At 40.6% G+C, this 23584-nt stretch overlaps 1 protein-coding gene across 3 annotated transcripts in view; it reads right to left on the reverse strand.

Moving 5' to 3' along the window:
• LOC110532888 (broad substrate specificity ATP-binding cassette transporter ABCG2) overlaps positions 1 to 23330 on the reverse strand; it is a 35591-nt gene extending 12261 nt beyond the window's left edge. Inside the window, exons 1-4 of one of the 3 annotated variants that reach the window (XM_036987067.1) lie at positions 22983 to 23330; positions 22573 to 22782; positions 3454 to 3513; positions 1367 to 1481 (exon numbers count right to left, since the gene is read on the reverse strand). In XM_036987067.1, the coding sequence (XP_036842962.1) occupies positions 1367 to 1481; positions 3454 to 3513; positions 22573 to 22772 (375 nt within the window). In that variant the 5' untranslated portion in view covers positions 22773 to 22782; positions 22983 to 23330. Of the gene's footprint in view, positions 1 to 1366; positions 1482 to 3453; positions 3514 to 22572; positions 22810 to 22982 lie in introns of those variants that run through there. The other 2 variants (XM_036987066.1, XM_036987068.1) reach the window with 2 other exon arrangements.
• Between the last annotated feature and the right edge of the window lie 254 nt (positions 23331 to 23584).

Genomic DNA, 23584 nt, shown 5'->3' on the forward strand with positions numbered 1-23584 from the left:
AATGCATGCAGAGCAGAATTAGGCCGATACCCACTAATTATCAAAATCCAGAAAAGAGCCATTAAATTCTACAACCACCTAAAAGGAAGCGATTCCCAAACCTTCCATAACAAAGCCATCACCTACAGAGAGATGAACCTGGAGAAGAGTCCCCTAAGCAAGCTGGTCCTGGGGCTCTGTTCACAAACACAAACACACCCCACCGAGCCCCAGGACAGCAGCACAATTAGACCCAATCAAATCATGAGAAAACAAAAAGATAATTACTTGACACGTTGTAAAACATTAACAAAAAAAACAGCAAACTCGAAAACTATTTAGCCCTAAACAGAGAGTACACAGTGGCAGAATACCTGACCACTGTGACTGACCCAAACCTAAGGAAAGCTTTGACTATGTACAGACTCAGTGAGCATAGCCTTGCTATTGAGAAAGGCCACCGTAGGCAGACCTGGCTCTCAAGAGAAGACAGGCTATGTTCCCACTGCCCACAAAATGAAGTGGAAACTGAGCTGCACTTCCTAACCTCCTGCCCAATGTATGACCATATTAGAGACACATATTCCCTCAGATTACACAGACCAACAAAGAATTCGAAAAACCACCCCGATTTTTGTTAAACTCCCATATCTACTGGGTGAAGTACAACAGTGTGCCATCACAGCAGCTAGGGAAACCCTATCTATTTGGAACCTGTTTTCAGTTCCTATGGCTTCCACTAGATGTCACCAGTCTTTAGAAATTGGTCAATGTTTTTCCTTTTGAGAAATGAAGAAGTAGTGCTATTCATTCCATGTGTCACTCTGAAGGTCCCTACTATTTTGGTGCGCGTGAACAGGAGCGTGCTCCGTGTTATTTTTCTTTGGTATTGGAAACAGATTATTATTGTCTTAAATTTGATCGATTATTTACATTTTAGGATAGCTGAGGTTGGATTATGAATGTTGTTTGAAATGTTTGGACCAAGTTTACAGGTAACCTATTAGATACTTTGTAGTCATGTTGGGACCGGTGTATTTCTGAATCAAACGCGCCAAATAAATGAACATTTTGGGGATATAAAGAAGGAATTTATCAAACAAAACAACCATTCTTTGTGTCACTGAGACATTTGGGATTGCAAAAAGAAGAAGATCTTCAAATGCATTTATTATATCGTTATTTCTGGCTTTTGTGTCTCACCTGCCTGGTTGAAAAATTATTTTCATGTGTTTGTACGCGGGGCGTACGTGGGGTATTCCCAAAGCACACACATTGACACTTGTGACTGTAGTCTGGTCACTGGTGTGTGTGTGTGTGTGTGTGTGTGTGTGTGTGTGTGTGTGCGTGCGTGCGTGCGTGTATGTGTGTGTGTCCAGTCCCCCACCTGGACCACGTATCCTGAGAGACATTTGAAGTTGGGAGGTTGAGGAGCTCCGTCTATCAACACCTCTCCAGCCAGACCTGCTGGGTCCTTCCTGGCTGCCAGCACATCCAGAAACCTACACACAACACATCCACAACCTTTACACAACTATAACACAACCACAACCTTTACACAACTATAATACAACACAGCTACAACCTTTACACAACTATAATACAACCCCAACCTTTACACAACCATAATACAACCCCAACCTTTACACAACTATAACACAACCCCAACTTTTACACAACCACAACCTTTACACAACTATCTATAATACAATCTTTACACAACTACAACACAACCACAACCTTTACACAACTATAATACAACACAACCACAACCTTTACACAACTACAATACAACCCCAACCTTTACACAACTACAACACATCCACAACCTTTACACAACTATAACACAACCACAACCTTTACACAACTATAACACAACCACAACCTTTACACAACTATAATACAACCCCAACCTTTACACAACTATAACACAACCCCAACTTTTACACAACTATAACACAACCACAACATTTACACAACTATAATACAACCCCAACCAATACACAACTACAACACAACCCCAACCTTTACACAACTACAACACAACCCCAACCTTTACACAACTATAATACAACCACAACCTTTACACAACTATAATACAACCCCAACCTTTACACAACCCCAACCTTTACACAACTATAATACATCACAACCCCAACCTTTACACAACTATAATACAAACCCAACCTTTACACAACTATAATACAACACAGCTACAACCTTTACACAACTATAATACAACCCCAACCTTTACACAACCATAATACAACCCCAACCTTTACACAACTATAACACAACCCCAACTTTTACACAACCACAACCTTTACACAACTATCTATAATACAATCTTTACACAACTACAACACAACCACAACCTTTACACAACTATAATACAACACAACCACAACCTTTACACAACTACAATACAACCCCAACCTTTACACAACTACAACACATCCACAACCTTTACACAACTATAACACAACCACAACCTTTACACAACTATAACACAACCACAACCTTTACACAACTATAATACAACCCCAACCTTTACACAACTATAACACAACCCCAACTTTTACACAACTATAACACAACCACAACCTTTACACAACTATAATACAACCCCAACCAATACACAACTACAACACAACCCCAACCTTTACACAACTACAACACAACCCCAACCTTTACACAACTATAATACAACCACAACCTTTACACAACTATAATACAACCACAACCTTTACATAACTATAATACAACCCCAACCTTTACACAACTATAATACAACACAACCCCAACCTTTACACAACTATAATACAACCCCAACCTTTACACAACTATAATACAACACAGATACAACCTTAACACAACTGTAATACAACCCCGACCTTTTACACAACTATAATACAACCCCAACCTTTACACAACTATAACACAAGCCCAACTTTTACACAACCACAACCTTTACACAACTATCTATAATACAACCTTTACACAACTACAACACAACCCCAACCTTTACACAACTATAATAGAACACAACCACAACCTTTACACAACTACAATACAACCCCAACCTTTACACAACTATAATACAACCCCAACCTTTACACAACTATAATACAACACAACCCCAACCTGTACACAACTATAACACAACCCCAACCTTTACACAACTACAACACAACCCCAACCGTTACACAACTACAACACAACCCCAGCCTTTACACAACTATAATACAACCCCAACCTTTACACAACTACAACACAACCCCAACCGTTACACAACTACAACACAACCCCAACCTTTACACAACTACAACACAGTACAACCACAACCTTTACACAACTATAGTACAATACAACTTTTTTTTAAACAACCCCAACACAACCATTCGTCCTAATGTTAGCTCACAACGTTCAATGAGAGTCACAGGTTTGTCAGAGTCAGCTGAAAATGTCACTTACGATGACTTCCCGCTTCCTGTGGCCCCCATGATAGCGTTCAGCCCTGGTTTCATCAGACCGCTGTAGAGACAGGAAACAAACGTCTGTTAGTGCTGAGCTGGACAACAGATCTGATGCCCCAGCAGATACTGCCAACCGTTCTCTTGGCGAGTATCTGCTGGGGCTGAGCTGGACAACAGATCTGATGCCCCAGCAGATACTGCCAACCGTTCTCTTGGAGAGTATCTGCTGGGGCTGAGCTGGACAACAGATCTGATGCCCCAGCAGATACTGCCAACCGTTCTCTTGGAGAGTATCTGCTGGGGCTGAGCTGGACAACATATCTGATGCCCCAGCAGATACTCTCCAAGAGAACGGTTGGCAGTTGATTATTTTTCAAAACCTCTATATGATAATAATTCTAATATAATAAGAATATATGTTATTTAGCTGACGCTTCTATATCAAATCAAAGTTTATTTGTCACGTGCGCCGAATACAACAGGCGTAGTAGACCTCACAGTGAAATGCTGAATACAACAGGTGTAGTAGACCTTACAGTGAAATGCTGAATACAACAGGTGTAGTAGACCTCACAGTGAAATGCTGAATACAACAGGTGTAGTAGACCTCACAGTGAAATGCTGAATACAATAGGTGTAGTAGACCTTACAGTGAAATGCTGAATACAACAGGTGTAGTAGACCTTACAGTGAAATGCTGAATACAACAGGTGTAGTAGACCTCACAGTGAAATTCTGAATACAACAGGTGTAGTAGACCTCACAGTGAAATGCTGAATACAACAGGTGTAGTAGACCTCACAGTGAAATGCTGAATACAACAGGTGTAGTAGACCTTACACTGAAATGCTGAATACAACAGGTGTAGTAGACCTTACAGTGAAATGCTGAATACAACAGGTGTAGTAGACCTCACAGTGAAATGCTGAATACAACAGGTGTAGTAGACCTCACAGTGAAATGCTGAATACAACAGGTGTAGTAGACCAGTGAAATGCTGAATACAACAGGTGTAGTAGACCTCACAGTGAAATGCTGAATACAACAGGTGTAGTAGACCTCACAGTGAAATGCTGAATACAACAGGTGTAGTAGACCTCACAGTGAAATGCTGAATACAACAGGCGTAGTAGACCTTACAGTGAAATGCTGAATACAACAGGTGTAGTAGACCTCACAGTGAAATGCTGAATACAACAGGTGTAGTAGACCTTACAGTGAAATGCTGAATACAACAGGTGTAGTAGACCTTACACTGAAATGCTGAATACAACAGGTGTAGTAGACCTCACAGTGAAATGCTGAATACAACAGGTGTAGTAGACCTTACAGTGAAATGCTGAATACAACAGGTGTAGTAGACCTCACAGTGAAATGCTGAATACAACAGGTGTAGTAGACCTTACACTGAAATGCTGAATACAACAGGTGTAGTAGACCTCACAGTGAAATGCTGAATACAACAGGTGTAGTAGACCTCACAGTGAAATGCTGAATACAACAGGTGTAGTAGACCTCACAGTGAAATGCTGAATACAACAGGTGTAGTAGACCTTACAGTGAAATGCTGAATACAACAGGTGTAGTAGACCTTACAGTGAAATGCTGAATACAACAGGTGTAGTAGACCTCACAGTGAAATGCTGAATACAACAGGTGTAGTAGACCTTACAGTGAAATGCTGAATACAACAGGTGTAGTAGACCTTACAGTGAAATGCTGAATACAACAGGTGTAGTAGACCTCACAGTGAAATGCTGAATACAACAGGTGTAGTAGACCTTACAGTGAAATGCTGAATACAACAGGTGTAGTAGACCTTACAGTGAAATGCTGAATACAACAGGTGTAGTAGACCTCACAGTGAAATGCTGAATACAACAGGTGTAGTAGACCTCACAGTGAAATGCTGAATACAACAGGTGTAGTAGACCTCACAGTGAAATGCTGAATACAACAGGTGTAGTAGACCTTACAGTGAAATGCTGAATACAACAGGTGTAGTAGACCTTACAGTGAAATGCTGAATACAACAGGTGTAGTAGACCTCACAGTGAAATGCTGAATACAACAGGTGTAGTAGACCTTACAGTGAAATGCTGAATACAACAGGTGTAGTAGACCTTACAGTGAAATGCTGAATACAACAGGTGTAGTAGACCTTACAGGCTCTAACCAACGACTTACAGTTGTGTGTACATACATTTTATGGGTGGTCCTGGAAATACTACCTACTATGCCGGTGTTGCAAGCACCTACCAACTAACCTACAGAGGACAATATCACATTCATAACATCATAACAGAACAATATTTGATACCCTCAAATTGGGTATCTGGTCTGGGTATATCAGGTGATCTTGCTGTAGGTAGAGAGTGTATAATGGGGTATATCAGGTGATGTGATCTTGCTGTAGGTAGGGAGTATATAATGGGGTATATCAGGTGATGTTGTAGGTAGGGAGTATATAATGGGGTATATCAGGTAATGTTGCTCAAGGTAAGGAGTATATAATGGGGTATATCAGGGGATGTTCACCTCTCACACAAACTTGTATTCGAATACCCATACTAACATACTATATACTACATACTTAATGAGTATATACTACATGCTGTATACTATTAATTTATTTTAGTATACTGTAAACGAACGGTATCCATTCAGTTGAGCTTCACCTGTCTGCCGGAAGTTGATGCAGTTGTCATGCAACTTTTTGCTAGCTTGTTAGCATAACAAATGACGAGCTAGACATCTTACGACTTCATGCTAGCTTGTTAGCATAACAAATGACTAGCTAGACATCTTACGACTTCATGCTAGCTTGTTAGCATAACAAATGACTAGCTAGACATCTTACGACTTCATGCTAGCTTGTTAGCATAACAAATGACTAGCTAGACATCTTACGACTTCATGCTAGCTTGTTAGCATAACAAATGACTAGCTAGACATCTTACGACTTCATTAACCATGTCCGTTGAGAACGCTCAACGACTATAACACTTAGCTAAGCTAAGATGGATGTCAATACTTAGCTAAGCTAAGAATGAAGTCAATAAACATTGGGTAGTTAGTTAGATAGGATATAGCTAACATACTGGCAAGTTCAAAATTTTAGTAGCCAAATAACGTTAATGGAACATACAAGCAACTGCTGTATGTTGCTCTCTTTGGGGATTTCGAGTACCGTCCCCCTCCTTCTGCACCATCCCCCTCTCTCTCACCCCCTACCAACAGGCTCTGTTAAGTCATAAATTCCTAGAGGAGTTCTGTCCTCATGGCCAGAGTATAAGAGAGAGTGAGTTTTCATAGAGAAAACAAAGGAACTTCTTCCACATCACAGAACTTGAGAACTGAACAATATTCATGTTCTGGAGAATGTGTAAACGGTCTGTGAAGTCGCTAGCTACGAACTGGTCCGTTTTGTACAATTTTGTGAAACTCATGAGAGACAATACAGCCACATTACCATAACTCTGTTCATACAAGAGTCTCAGTTGTAAGACTTGCATCTAATTGTTGTATAAAATGAATGAGTAAAGATGAAGCTATTTGTGAAATTATGTCATGTGATTTTAACCTCTCTGGGGTCTGTGGGAAGCTGGCGTCCCACCTGGCCAACATCCAGTGAAATTGCAGAGCGCCAAATTCAAAAACAGAAATACTCATTATAAAAATTCATAAACCTACCAATGTTATACATCGGCTTAAAGATTAACTTCTTGTTAATCCAACCGCTGTGTCAGATTTCAAAAAGGCTTTACGGCGAAAGCATACCACACAGCGGTTGGATCTGAGAACAGCGCCCAGCAGACAAATCATTACAACCAGTTACCAGCCAAGTAGTGGAGTTACAAAAGTCAGAAATAGCGATAAAATTAATCACTTACATTTGATGATCTTCATATGGTTGCACTCACAAGACTCCCATTTACTCAATAAATGCTTGTTTTGTTTGTTAAAGTCCCTCTTTATATCCAAAAACCTCTGTTTTATTGGCTCGTTTTGTTCAGTAATCCACAGGCTTAAAGGCAGTCAAAACAGGCAGACGAAAAATCCGAAAAGTATCAGTAAAGTTTGTGGAAACATGTCAAACGATGTTTATAATCAATCCTCAGGTTGTTTTTAGTCATAATAATCAATAATATTTCAACCGGACAAAAGCTTCATCAATATAAAAGGAAAACATGAAAGGCGTGCTCTCAGTCGCTCGCAGGAAAAAGCTCTGTGACACTGCAGGGTCCACTAATTCAGAGTGGTCTTACTCTTACTTATTTTTCAGAATACAAGCCTGAAACAATTTCTAAAGACTGCTGACATCTAGTGGAAGTAAACAGTAAATCCAGTGAGTACCCCTCTTTCTGTACCATCCCCCTCTCACTATATAGGGAATATAATGCCAATGGGCCCTGGTCAACAGTAGTGCACTATATAGGGAATATAATGCCAATGGGCCCTGGTCAAAAGTAGTGTACTATATAGGGAATATAATGCCATTTGGCCCTGGTCAAACGTAGTGCACTATATAGGGAATATAATGCCAATGGGCCCTGGTCAAACGTAGTGCACTAAAAAGGGAATTTATTCTTATGTTTCATTCTTTATTTACGCAAGTTAAACCCCCATTGAGACCAGGGTCTCTTTCTGAAAGGTGCCCCGATCACAGCAATTCAACACCAATTACAATGTAAGATAAAACATCAATCAATACAAAACACAACAGTAAAAACTGTTAGATTCCTCAGCTACGTGGTCCTTCATAATAAACACGCTAAGCTGCCTGAGCTGCACCAGAACATCCAATCATAATGAGTTCTGCAAATTGTTCCAGCAGGCGCATTAAAACTAAAAGCGGATTTACCTAATTTGGCGCAGACCCAAGGAACCTCCAACATTTAAACCAACCCTGTGAATGTGGTTGGTAACTCGTGTTTTATACTTCAACAACGTAGTTAGGTAAGTTGTGTACTTGTGTAGTAGAACTCTGTAAACAAAAAGAGAATAGTGAAGTGATCTACGGGACTTTAATGAGGACCAGCCAACCTTTAGATACAGGATATAGTGATGAGTATTAAACCTGAGGACCAGCCAACCTTTAGATACAGGATGTAGGGATGAGTATTAAACCTGAGGACCAGCCAACCTTTAGATACAGGATATAGTGATGAGTATTAAACCTGAGGACCAGCCAACCTTTAGATACAGGATGTAGTGATGAGTATTAAACCTGAGGACCAGCCAACCTTTAGATACAGGATGTAGTGATGAGTATTAAACCTGAGGACCAGCCAACCTTTAGATACAGGATGTAGTGATGAGTATTACAACTGTGATAAAGTGAAGGGTGCTGTGGTAAACAGCATCCAAAGGTTTAAGAGTAGTGGCAGCTGAGTTCTGGTATATGGTGTGACCAGTCAAGAACTGTCAGGAAAGTTAACTGTACAATCTGCTTCCTGCTGTTCAGGGAGAAGCAAGATCTATTTTGAATTAAAAAAAGAAGCCCATTTGAATTCTTATCTTTTTAACTAGCTCATCAGTACGTTATTTAAACATGAAATCCTTGACAATCCAAACGCCCAGATATTGATAGGCAGGAACACAATTGATGGGAGAACCATTAAATTAACTAATATGTAGTCTATCTGAAACCTTTATTCCAAGAATTTAGAAAACAACATAAATGTAGTCTTGCCCAAATTATGTACCAGTTTTAAACCAACCTGGGGCTTTTTGTAAGGTAACAAAGTCAGATTTCAGCTCTAACAACACCTGGTCTACAGTTGGGCCAACGGCACACATAACAGGATCATCTGCATATATATAAATATTACGCATTTTAACAGGATCATCTGCATATATATAAATATTACGCATTTTAACAGGTAGATCAATATTATGTATATTACAGGTTAACAGAGAGACCAATGTTATTTATATACTATTTATATTACAGGTTAACAGAGAGACCAATGTTATTTATATACTATTTATATTACAAGTTAACAGAGAGACCAATGTTATGTATATACTATTTATATTACAGGTTAACAGAGAGACCAATGTTATTTATATACTATTTATATTACAAGTTAACAGAGAGACCAATGTTATTTATATACTATTTATATTACAAGTTAACAGAGAGACCAATGTTATGTATATACTATTTATATTACAGGTTAACAGAGAGACCAATGTTATTTATATACTATTTATATTACAAGTTAACAGAGAGACCAATGTTATTTATATACTATTTATATTACAAGTTAACAGAGAGACCAATGTTATGTATATACTATTTATATTACAAGTTAACAGAGAGACCAATGTTATTTATATACTATTTATATTACAAGTTAACAGAGAGACCAATGTTATGTATATACTATTTATATTACAAGTTAACAGAGAGACCAATGTTATTTATATACTATTTATATTACAAGTTAACAGATATGATTGTATTATTATATTAGCAATATCATGTTGTTTTACGTTACAGTCTTATTCTAAAATCTACATACATCCCATAATGACAAAAAAACAGGTTTTTGGAAATGTTTGCAAATGTATTCGAAATAAAAAAAACGGAAATATCACATTTGCATAAGTATTCAGACCCTTTACTCAGTACTTTGTTGAAGCGCCACCTTTGGCAGCGATTAACAGTCTTGAGTCTTCTTGGGTATGACGCTACAAGCTTGGCACACCTGTATTTGGGGAGTTTCTCCCATTCTTCTCTGCATTTAGTAACTTTTAGTAAATCTAGTGTTTGAAGTTAAAAAATAGAACATATCTGTCACGCCCTGACCTTAGAGAGCCGTTTTATTTCTCTATTTGGTTAGGTCAGGGTGTGATGCGGGGTGGGCATTCTATGTTCTTTATTTCTATGATTTATATTTCTATGTTTTGGCCGGGTAAGGTTGGTTCTCAATCAGGGACAGCTGTCTATTGTTGTCTCGGATTGGGAATCATACTTAGGCAGCCCTTTTTCCCACCTGTGTTTGTGGGTAGTTGACTTTTGTTAGTGGCACTATAGCCCTGTAAGCTTCACGGTTGTTTCTTGTTTTGCCATTTTAAATAAAGGAAAACGTACGCTCACCACGCTGCACTTTGGTCCACTTCTTTCGACGGCCGTGACAATATCGTCACTGATATATTTAGTAAGAGAGAAATATGTCAAATTATTAGAAGCCGGGACTCAATCTGATCGTGTTTTGTCAGCTATGTACCTTTTTAAAAGGCAATGATTCCGCGTACGCGGAGACCGCATTTCCAGTAAACATGTCGACTCAATCAGAAATGATCCTTTAACATGTCAAGGCTGCTATAAGGTGTATCCACAGCTGATGGGATTGAATCCTGGCACAGAGAGTAGGCTGAACACACATTATACTGAGTTGCATTTCATATGAACAAATCAGTCCATTTAAATGGAATTCATTAGGTCCTAATCTATGGATTTCACATGACTGGGAATACAGATATTCAACTGTTCATCACCGATACCTAAATAAAGTTAGGGGTGTGGATCAGAAACCCAGTCTGTATCTGGTGTGACCAGAAACCCAGTTTGGGTTTGGTTCTGGTATCTGGTATCACATATAACCGTTCAAAAATATAAATTGCCTCACAATGGGCCTCAGGATCATCACAGTATTTTTGTGCAATCAAAATTTGCCATCGATAAAATGCAATTGTATTCGTTGTCTGTAGCTTATGTCTGCCCATACCATAACCCCACCACCACGAGGCACTCTGTTCACAACGTTGACATCAGCAAACCGCTCGCCCACACGACGCCATACACGTGGGTCTGCGGTTGTGAGGCCGGTTGGATGCACTGCCAAATTCTCTAAAACAATGTTGGAGGTGGCTTATGGTAGAGAAATTAGCATTAAATTCTCTGGCAAAAGCTCGGGTGAACATTCCTGCAGTCAGCATGCCAATTGCACACTCCATCAAAACTTATGGCATTGTGTTGTGTGACAAAACCGCACATTTTAGAGTGGCCTTTTATTGTCCCCAGCACATTTCAGCTCCATGGAAACAACACTTTACGTGTTGCCTTTATATTCTGTTCAGTGTAGTTGAGCCATGGGAGAATGTTTGTTGTTACATGTTGAGGGTCATCGTTTCCCTACGTAAGACAATGGACTTATGAAAGCAGGGTCCATGTACTGACACATGACCCCAGCCTCAGTGTGTGTGTGTGTGTGTGTGTGTGTGTGTGTGTGTGTTTAAGTGTGTGTATTTGTGTGTGTGTGTGTGTGTGCGTGCGTGCGTGTGCGTTTGTATGTGTGTGTAAGTGTGTGTCAGTGTGTGTGTGCGTGTAAGTGTATGTGCATGTGTGTGTGTAAGTGTGTGTGTGTGTGTGTGTGTGTGTGTTTGAGTGTGTGTGTGTGTGTGTGTGTGTGTGTGTGTGTGTGTGTGTGTGTGTGTGTGTGTGTGTGTGTGTGTTTGAGTGTGTGTGTGTGTGTGTGTGTGTGTTTGAGTGTGTGTGTGTGTGTCAGTGTGTGTGTGTGTGTCAGTGTGTGTGTGTGTTTGAGTGTGTGTGTGTAAGTGTGTGTGTCCTCCTGCTGAGCCTCTGAACCAGTCCCTTTCCTTCCTCTGATTCAATAGGTATTATTTAGGAAATGTCTGGGTTTAATATTATTTAGGTTAGAGTGTGTGTGTGTGTGTGTGTGTGTGTGTGTGTGTGTGCGTGCGTGCGTGTGTGTGTCTCCTCCTGCTGGTCTCCTGAACCTGCTTCCTTCCTCTGACACAGAAGGTAATATTTTGTGTTTGATCTGAGTTATCATGTACGTCCCCTCCTCCCCAGGTGAATTCGCTTCTCACACACACAGTAGCACAACACATACGTTGGGTCAATTAACAGACGCTCTCATCTAGAGCCACTTAGTGAGTATAGAATTCAACCATAGAATTCTAGTCTCCCCATTACAGGATCAGAAAGCATTCTCTCAGACTGGTACGGTTCCTCTGTAAAGGCTACAGTCTATAGTAAATTGATATGGTGGTAAACAGAAGCCTATTTGTCTGTAATGATTTTCTTCTTCCTCTGACGAGGAGTATGAAATATCGGACCAATGCGCAGCGTTGGTAAGTGACTATAACATAACTGAACACAGAAAACAAAAGAACAAGAGAAATAAACGAAAACCGAAACAGTTCTGTATGGTAAAACACAGACACAGAAAACAACTACCCACAAACCATAGTGGGAAAACAGGCTACCTAAGTATGCTTCTCAATCAGAGGCAACGATCGACAGCTGCCTCTGATCGGGAACCACACCAGGCCCAAACACATAGAAATACAAAACATAGAACGAACACATAGAATGCCCACCCCAACTCACGCCCTGACCAAAATAAAACAGAGACATCAAAAAAGGAACTTAGGTCAGGACGTGACAACGACCATAAAGGCTACTGTGATCTCTTTTTTTTTTAGCCTAACTGTATCGTTGAACTCTGATACATAGAAATAGAATGAATAGATCAACCGTCACCCGTTTACACTACACGTGGCGTTTCTCCACATAACAGAGTCGACTCGTTTCGGATCTATGAAGTAATATAATTCTCAGGGAGGGCCAACGTTGATGGAAGGCCACAAGGATTCTGAAGTCATCATAAGAGGCAGGTCTGCGTACCCACGTGTGAGAGAGAAAAATGTGCCCCCCCCCCACCCGCTCTTGACTGAGGAGATAAATTATTTACGTTTTAGAGTTAATTTCATGTAATTCTACACATTTTGCCATAGGGAGTAGAGAACCGTAACATAATCAACGGGGGCCCCAGTGCTGGTAATTCAACCATGATCACTAAGTTTAGATAGCTGGCTAGACATAATTACACCATGATTCCTACCAGTTTAGATAGCTGGCTAGACTAATTAACATAATTACACCATGATTCCTACCAGTTGAGATAGCTGGCTAGACTAATTAACATAATTACACCATGATTCCTACCAGTTCAGATAGCTGGCTAGACTAATTAACATAATTACACCATGATTCCTACCAGTTGAGATAGCTGGCTAGACTAATTAACATAATTACACCATGATTCCTACCAGTTTAGATAGCTGGCTAGACTAATTAACATAATTACACCATGATTCCTACCAGTTTAGATAGCTGGCTAGACTAATTAACATAATTACACCATGATTCCTACCAGTTCAGATAGCTGGCTAGACTAATTAACATAATTACACCATGATTCCTACCAGTTTAGATAGCTAGCTAGACTAATTAACATAATCACACCATGATTCCTACCAGTTTAGATAGCTGGCTAGACTAATTAACATAATTACACCATGATCCCTACCAGTTTAGATAGCTGGCTAGACTAATTAACATAATTACACCATGATTCCTACCAGTTTAGATAGCTGGCTAGACTAATTAACATAATTACACCATGATCCCTACCAGTTTAGATAGCTGGCTAGACTAATTAACATAATTACACCATGATTCCTACCAGTTTAGATAGCTGGCTAGACTAATTAACATAATTACACCATGATTCCTACCAGTTTAGATAGCTGGCTAGACTAATTAACATAATTACACCATGATTCCTACCAGTTTAGATAGCTGGCTAGACTAATTAACATAATTACACCAAGTAACCAATCTAAAAACATGTAGCTGACATGGGCCAATTGGGTGACTGTCAGTGACTGACATAACAAGAGAAAAACTGCTGATGCACAACCTGACTTCACCTTGTGTATTCTACTATTCTACCTAGCAACTGATTTTCTTTATTCTTATTGATCCGAGGGCCATCAAAAAGGACCAATCCCTGATCTGGACCATAGAAATGTACCTACTAACAGATCTGAGTCCAAAGTCTATTTATGATCTATTCCACGTTTTGTTACAGCCTGAATGCCCCTTGGCTTATTCCATATGTTGTTACAGCCTGAAGGCCCCTTGGCTTATTCCACATGTTGTTACAGCCTGAAGGCCCCTTGGCTTATTCCATATGTTGTTACAGCCTGAATGCCCCTTGGTTTATTCCATATGTTGTTACAGCCTGAAGGCCCCTTGGCTTATTCCACATGTTGTTACAGCCTGAAGGCCCCTTGGCTTATTCCATATGTTGTTACAGCCTGAATGCCCCTTGGTTTATTCCACATGTTGTTACAGCCTGAATGCCCCTTGGTTTATTCCATATGTTGTTACAGCCTGAATGCCCCTTGGCTTATTCCACATGTTGTTACAGCCTGAATGCCCCTTGGTTTATTCCACATGTTGTTACAGCCTGAATGCCCCTTGGCTTATTCCACATGTTGTTACAGCCTGAATGCCCCTTGGTTTATTCCATATGTTGTTACAGCCTGAATGCCCCTTGGATTATTCCATATGCTGTTACAGCCTGAATGCCCCTTGGCTTATTCCATATTTTGTTGTGTTACAGCCTGAATGCCCCTTGGCTTATTCCATATTTTGTTGTGTTACAGCCTGAATGCCCCTTGGCTTATTCCATATTTTGTTGTGTTACAGCCTGAATGCCCCTTGGCTTATTCCATATTTTGTTGTGTTACAGCTTGAATTCAAAATGGATTAAATTGATTTGTTTTCTCACCAATCTACACACAATACCCCATAATGACAAATGTTTGCAAATGTATTAAAAATTACATACACAAATGTCACATTTACATAAGTATCCACACCCCATAAGTCAATGCTTGGTAAAAAAAAAAGCACCTTCGGCAGTGACTGTGAGTCATTCTGTAAGTCTCTAAGAGCTTTCCACACCTGAATTGTGTTAACATTTGCCCATTATTTTTAAAAAAAATGTATTCTTCAAGCTTTGTCAAATTGGTTGTTAATCTGACGTATATGCAGGGAGTCAGGAAGCAGGTGCAGAAGGTCAGTTTAATAAAAAATAAACCTGGAAACAAATTTTTTAAAAAGGAGCATGACTTCTACCAGTTCAGATAGCTGGCTAGCCAAATAAATATGGAGAGTTTTAGTGATGTGTTGTGTTGGATTTGCCCCAAACATAACACTTTGTATTCAGGACAAAAAAGTTAATTTCTTTATCACATTTTTTTGCCGTATTTACAGGATGAATGTTTTGGAATATTCTATTTTTAATTTTACCCCTTTTTCTCCCCAATTTCGTGGTATCCAATTGTTAAGTAGCTACTATCTTGTCTCATCGCTACAACTCCCGTACTGGCTCGGGGTAGACGAAGGTTGAAAGTCACGCGTCCTCCGATACACAACCCAACCAAGCTGCACTGTTTCTTAACACAGCGCGCATCCAACCCGGAAGCCAGCCGCACCAATGTGTCAGAGGAAACACCGTGCACCTGGCAACCTTGGTTAGCGCGCACTGCGCCCGGCACGCCACAGAAATCTCTGGTGCGCGATGAGACAAGGATATCCCTACCGGCCAAGCCCTCCCTAACCCGGACGACGCTGGGCCAATTGTGCGTCGACCCACGGACCTCCCGGTCGCGGCCGGTTACGACAGAGCCTGGGCGCGAACCCAGAACCCGGGAGGCCCTATTTTTTATTCTGTACAGGCTTCCTTCTTTTCACTCTGTCGTTTAGGTAAGTATTGTGGAGTAACTACAATGTTGTTGATCCATCCTCAGTTTTCTACCAATCACAGCCATTAAACACTGTAACTATTTTAAAGTCACCATTGGCCTCATGGTGAAATCCCTGAGCGGTTTCCTTCCTCTCCGGCAACTGAGATTATCAGGTATCAAGGTAAGACCCAATTGCAGACTGTGTGAGGTAATAATGTTTATTGTAACAACAGAGGCAGGCTAACGACAGGTCAAGGCAGGCAGGGGTCGATCATCCAGAGTAGGAGCAAAGGTACAGGACGGCAGGCAGGCTCAGGGTCAGGGGCAGGCAGAGTGGTCAGGCTGGCGGGTACAGGGTCAGGATAGGACAGGACAGGCAAGGGTCAAAAACCAGGAGGATGAGAAAAAGAGAGGCTGGGAAAAGACAGGCGCTGTCAGGACAAACGCTGGTAAGCTTGAACAAACAAGGTGAACTGGCACCAACAGACGGAAAACACAGGTATAAATACCCAGGGGATAAGTGGGGAAGATGGGTGACACCTGGAGGGGGTGGAGACAAGCACAAGGACAGGTGAAACTGATCAGGGCGTGACAGAGACAGGAAGGACGACTGTGTCTTTGTAGTGACTGGGTGTATTGATACACCATCCAAAGCATAATTAATAACTTCACCATGCTCAAAGGGATATTCAGTATCAGATAACTTTTTTTTACCCATCTACAAGTCAACTTTATTTCTCAATGATTGACAGCAAACAAAAAGGACAACAACTTAATGACAAAGGTGCATAAAGAAGGAGGAATTCAGAAATTTACATCATGGGTTTTAGCACTGCCCACAGAGTTCTTAAACTACGGTGCGCCACATGGTTCAATGTGCCATTAAATCAGCACAATCTACTTTTTCGTTGTTTCAAATTCCTTCCATCTTGGAGCTACATTTTGGATCGTGTATTCTGCGTTAATGCCTATACAAAGAGTAATGGAGAGCAATGTACAATATGGCGAACTTAGCAAACGAGGCATTTATGGTAAGTACATGTGGGGGCCGCCATCTTTATGCACCTTCGACTATTGATTTGACATTCATTTATTATTTATTAAAGGCTGCCAGCACCATCTTGCTGATGGCCTCCAGGACAGGAAGTCTACAACGAAGACTGACATCAAATAAAGTTTTAATTACGGTATCAATGTGCTCAATTTAATTAAAAGGTATTTTCTACCTTAATTTAAACTTCTTTGATATAGGGGGCGCTCTTTAAATTTTTGGATAAAAAAACGTTCCCGTTTTAAGCGCGATATTTTGTCACGAAAAGATGCTCGACTATGCATATAATTGACAGCTTTGGAAAGAAAACACTCTGACGTTTCCAAATCTGCAAAGATATTATCTGTGAGTGCCACAGAACTGATGCTACAGGCGAAACCAAGATGAAATTTCAAACCGGAAATGCCCCAGATGTTGAAGGCGCTGTTTTCCAATGTCTCCTTATATGGCTGTGAATGCGCCAGGAATGAGCTTACACTTTCTGTCGTTTCCCCAAGGTGTCTGCAGCATTGTGACATATTTGTAGGCATATCATTGGAAGATTGACCATAAGAGACTACATTTACCAGGTGCTCGCTTGGTGTCCTCCGTTGGAATTATTGCGTAATCTCCACCTGCGTGTATTTTTCCATTTGTTTCAGAGGAGAAACCCAACTGGCACGGATGACTTATCATCGAATAGATATGTGAAAAACACCTTGAGGATTGATTCTAAACAACGTTTGCCATGTTTCTGTCGATATTATGGAGTTAATTTGGAAAAAAGTTTGCCGTTGTAATGACTGAATTTTCAGGGTTTTTTCTTAGCCAAACGTGATGAACAAAACGGAGCGATTTCTCCTACACAAATAATATTTTTGGAAAAACTGAACATTTGCTATCTAACTGAGTCTCCTCATTGAAAACATCCGAAGTTCTTCAAAGGTAAATTATTTTATTTGAATGCTTTTCTTGTTTTTGTGAAAATGTTGCCTGCTGAATGCTATGCTAGCTATCAATACTCTTACACAAATGCTTGTGTAGCCAAGGTTGAAAAGCATATTTTGAAAATCTGAGATGACAGTGTTGTTAACAAAAGGCTAGCAACCTTTTGGTTACTGGCCCAACGCTCTAAACCACTAGGCTACCTGCCTCCTCTAATCACTAGGCTACCTGACTCCTCTAACCACTAGGCTACCTGACTCCTCTAACCACTAGGCTACCTGCCTCCTCTAACCACTAGGCTACCTGCCTCCTCTAATCACTAGGCTACCTGCCTCCTCTAACCACTAGGCTACCTGCCTCCTCTAACCACTAGGCTACCTGCCTCCTCTAACCACTAGGCTACCTGCCTCCTCTAACCACTAGGCTACCTGCCTCCTCTAACCACTTGGCTACCTGCCTCCTCTAATCACTAGGCTACCTGCCTCCTCTAACCACTAGGCTACCTGCCTCCTCTAACCACTAGGCTACCTGCCTCCTCTAACCACTAGGCCCCCTGCCTCCTCTAACCACTAGGCTACCTGCCTCCTCTAACCACTAGGCTACCTGCCTCCTCTAACCACTAGGCTACCTGCATCCTCTAACCACTAGGCTACCTGCCTCCTCTAACCACTAGGCTACCTGCCTCCTCTAACCACTAGGCTACCTGGTACTCGCGACATTGGAATAATTTTACGATTTCAATGGCATTAATAAAAATGTATTTCACAATATCATTTTAAGCACGTGATGGTGAATATGTACCCAAAAATATTTACACCAAGTGTGAGGTTTTATTTTTCATTCACACTGAAAATATTGAGGAGGATCAGGTAAGTGGATCAAATATCTACGTTTCACTATCAAATCCTGTTACTAGTATGCAAATCAGACAGATTTCAGCACGGAATTAAACATCTAGCCCATTCTCCTCCCCCTCGGTTGTGACACTACAGGCTGTAATTAAAAAGACACAAAGAAACACACACGCACACAGACACACACACACACACACACATTTACAGTATATGGTACAAAAAGCTTACTGAGATGATACACTGGCTGTATGACAGATGTGCTGATGTGTTATATTTGTTTATTTCACCTTTATTTAACCAGGTAGACCAGATCACCTTTATTTAACCAGGTAGACCAGATCACCTTTATTTAACCAGGTAGACCAGATCACCTTTATTTAACCAGGTAGACCAGATCACCTTTATTTAACCAGGTAGACCAGATCACCTTTATTTAACCAGGTAGACCAGATCACCTTTATTTAACCAGGTAGACCAGATCACCTTTATTTAACCAGGTAGACCAGATCACCTTTATTTAACCAGGTAGACCAGATCACCTTTATTTAACCAGGTAGACCAGATCACCTTTATTTAACCAGGTAGACCAGATCACCTTTATTTAACCAGGTAGACCAGATCACCTATATTTAACCAGGTAGACCAGATCACCTTTATTTAACCAGGTAGACCAGATCACCTTTATTTAACCAGGTAGACCAGATCACCTTTATTTAACCAGGTAGACCAGTTCACCTTTATTTAACCAGGTAGACCAGTTCACCTTTATTTAACCAGGTAGACCAGATCACCTTTATTTAACCAGGTAGACCAGTTCACCTTTATTTAACCAGGTAGACCAGATCACCTTTATTTAACCAGGTAGACCAGTTCACCTTTATTTAACCAGGTAGACCAGTTCACCTTTATTTAACCAGGTAGACCAGATCACCTTTATTTAACCAGGTAGACCAGATCACCTTTATTTAACCAGGTAGACCAGATCACCTTTATTTAACCAGGTAGACCAGATCACCTTTATTTAACCAGGTAGACCAGATCACCTTTATTTAACCAGGTGGACCAGATCACCTTTATTTAACCAGGTAGACCAGATCACCTTTATTTAACCAGGTAGACCAGATCACCTTTATTTAACCAGGTAGACCAGATCACCTTTATTTAACCAGGTAGACCAGATCACCTTTATTTAACCAGGTAGACCAGATCACCTTTATTTAACCAGGTAGACCAGATCACCTTTATTTAACCAGGTAGGCCCGATCACCTTTATTTAACCAGGTAGACCAGATCACCTTTATTTAACCAGGTAGACCAGATCACCTTTATTTAACCAGGTGGACCAGATCACCTTTATTTAACCAGGTAGACCAGATCACCTTTATTTAACCAGGTAGACCAGATCACCTTTATTTAACCAGGTAGACCAGATCACCTTTATTTAACCAGGTGGACCAGATCACCTTTATTTAACCAGGTAGACCAGATCACCTATATTTAACCAGGTAGACCAGATCACCTTTATTTAACCAGGTAGACCAGATCACCTTTATTTAACCAGGTAGACCAGATCACCTTTATTTAACCAGGTAGACCAGATCACCTTTATTTAACCAGGTAGACCAGATCACCTTTATTTAACCAGGTAGACCAGATCACCTTTATTTAACCAGGTAGACCAGATCACCTTTATTTAACCAGGTAGACCAGATCACCTTTATTTAACCAGGTAGACCAGATCACCTTTATTTAACCAGGTAGACCAGATCACCTTTATTTAACCAGGTAGACCAGATCACCTTTATTTAACCAGGTAGACCAGATCACCTTTATTTAACCAGGTAGACCAGATCACCTTTATTTAACCAGGTAGACCAGATCACCTTTATTTAACCAGGTAGACCAGATCACCTTTATTTAACCAGGTAGGCCAGATCACCTTTATTTAACCAGGTAGGCCAGATTGAGAACAAGTTCTCAATTTACAACTGCGACCTGGAGCCAGTGGGTTTGGCGACGGATATGTAGTGAAGGCCAGCCAACGAGAGCGTACAGGTTGCAGTGGTGGGTAGTATATGGGGCTTTGGTGACAAAACAGATGGCACTGTGATAGACTGCATCCAATTTGCTGAGTAGAGTGTTGGAGGCTATTTTGTAAATGACATCACCAAAGTCGAGGATCAGTAGGATAGTCAGTTTTACAATGGTATGTTTGGCGGCGTGAGTGAAGGATGCTTTGTTGCGAAATAGGAAGCCAATTCTATATTTAATTTTGGGATTTGTGATGCTTAATGTGAGTCTGGAAGGAGAGTTTACAGTCTAACCAGACACCTAGGTATTTGTAGTTGTCCACATATTTTAGGGCAGAACCGTCCAGAGTAGTGATGCTAGTCGGGCGGGAGGGTGCGGGCAGCAATCGGTTGAAGAGCATGCACTTAGTTTTACGAGTATTTAAAAGCAGTTGGAGGCCACGGAAGGGGAGTTGTATGGGGCTGAAGCTCGTTTGGAGGTTTGTTATCACAGTGTCCAAAGAAGGGCCAGATGTATACAAAATTGTGTCGTCTGCGTAGAGGTGATCAGGGAATCACCAGCAGCAAGAACGACATCATTGATGTACACAAAGAAAAGAGTCGGCCCGATAGTTGAGCCCTGTGGCACCCCATAGAGACTTCCACAGGGCCGTCATAAAAACAGAGTGACACACACACACACACACACACACACACACACACACACACAGAGTTAACACACACACAAATGGCTAGTTAGCTACCTAGCCATTTGATTTGCAACCGCCCTCAAAACACAATTTCAAACAGCAGAATTCAATCTTATAAATCCTTAAGGATATAATATTATAAAGGCAGAAGATAATTAACTTATTGGCTTATTTGACGTGTTAAATAGTGTTATTTTATGCATCAATTAGTGTTATTTGAAATGTATCTTTTTGACACGCAAATACCTACCCAAACAAGGTTCAATAGAAGACAGTTCAAAACAATTTTTCAAAGTCAGAGCGTTTTTTTTCCCTTCTTCTTCCGAGTTCCCAGTCGTCTTGAACACGGAAATAAAGGGAAACCAATAGTATCGATTCATGTAAAAAAATATATATCTTTTTTTTTTTTAAACACACATTTGGAGTTAGGTTTTCATCCGACTGTAATTGAAGTGATTTGGTCAAATGTAACAGAGTAATAAGTCCTTCAGAAATTACCGGATTAAGAGTACAGCCCACAGAGAGTAACTAGAAACGTAGCCCACTAGTTAGTCCCCAAAAAATTCAGAAGGGCAAAAGTCGGACAGATTTGAGCCGACTCTGGCATAAGCGGTTGTAACCACTGGGCCACACAGGTACTGAACCTATTGTGAATTTATTCTGATTATTGTTTGCCTTGAACCTATAATAAAACAATTGATTAAAAAAATAAAAAAATAAATATTTTTTTCTTTAACGAACATACATCTACCCCTTTTAGATATTGTCTATTTATCAGTGTACATAGGTTACTTCAACTGAAACACATTGGACCTGCTGTCTGTTACGATAAACACCGCTGCCCCCTGGTGGCTGATTCTAAATATTAAAAAAAATAAATTAAAATCCTTCTGCGGGATTATGTTCTTCCTGCGACGAAATGGGTCGTATTAAGAGCCGACACATGTATAAAACTGATTAAATCTCAACAACAGCGTCTAGTCGACTTACTTCAGATCTATGAGAATGTCTTTGGTGGTGGTCTTCCTCTTGATACACAGACAGCCGCTCCTCTGCGTCACCTTATAGTGGACGTTATGGAAACTAACGGTTGAACCTTGAGGGGACTTGGCGGTACCGGTAGACTCAAGAGACCCGTTAGTCCCTCGGTCCTCCATCACCAGGATGTGGCTGTTGTACTTCTCCGACATTCTGAAGGTCCTGTCAGAAATGAGACAGCGAGGTAGCCTGTGGGAATAATTATATCACGTAAACATTGCCTATTGCTCTCTACCGTTCCCATCTGAAAGTTAAACAACTGTAGCATCTATTCACATTCATTAACTATCGTTAACAAACACAACAAAATAGTCAGTCGCCAAATAATTTGTCTATCAAAATATCACCTTTGTGTCACTTACCCTGCGACTGGAAACGGAGAGTTGAACGCTGAACTACCGAGTCGACCAATGTAATCCGAATTCTCCTTGCAGTGGACTGTGATGTGGATTGTTTCAAATGTCCAGTTTTAATGTCACGTGCACAAGTACAGCGAAATGCCTTTTCTTGCGAGCTCTAAAGCCGTGTTGTGTAACCAAGTTTGAGAGCTATATAAATGAATGTGTTGGTATGTCTTCAGCAGATTTATAGTGTTTACTGCCCTGCCCTGCTCTTAGAGAGTTTACAAGGTAAAACACCAAAGTAATGCATGCAGAGCAGAACTAGGAAGATTCACGCTAATTATCAAAATGCAGAAAATACCTGTTAAATTCTACAACCACAATAAGGGAAGCGATTCTCAAACCTTACGTAACAAATCCTTCACCTACAGAGAGAGGAACCTGGAGAAGAGTCCCCTAAGCAAGCTGGTCCTGGGGCTCTGTTCACAAACACAAATAGACCCCACAGAGCCCCAGGACAGTAACACAATTAGACCCAGCCAAATCATGAGAAAACAAAAAGATAGTTACTTGACACATTGGAATGAATCAACCAAAGAAAGAGAGCAAACTAGAATGCTGTT

This window comes from Oncorhynchus mykiss, chromosome 9 (genome assembly GCF_013265735.2).
Source record: "Oncorhynchus mykiss isolate Arlee chromosome 9, USDA_OmykA_1.1, whole genome shotgun sequence".
Lineage (NCBI taxonomy): Eukaryota > Metazoa > Chordata > Actinopteri > Salmoniformes > Salmonidae > Oncorhynchus > Oncorhynchus mykiss.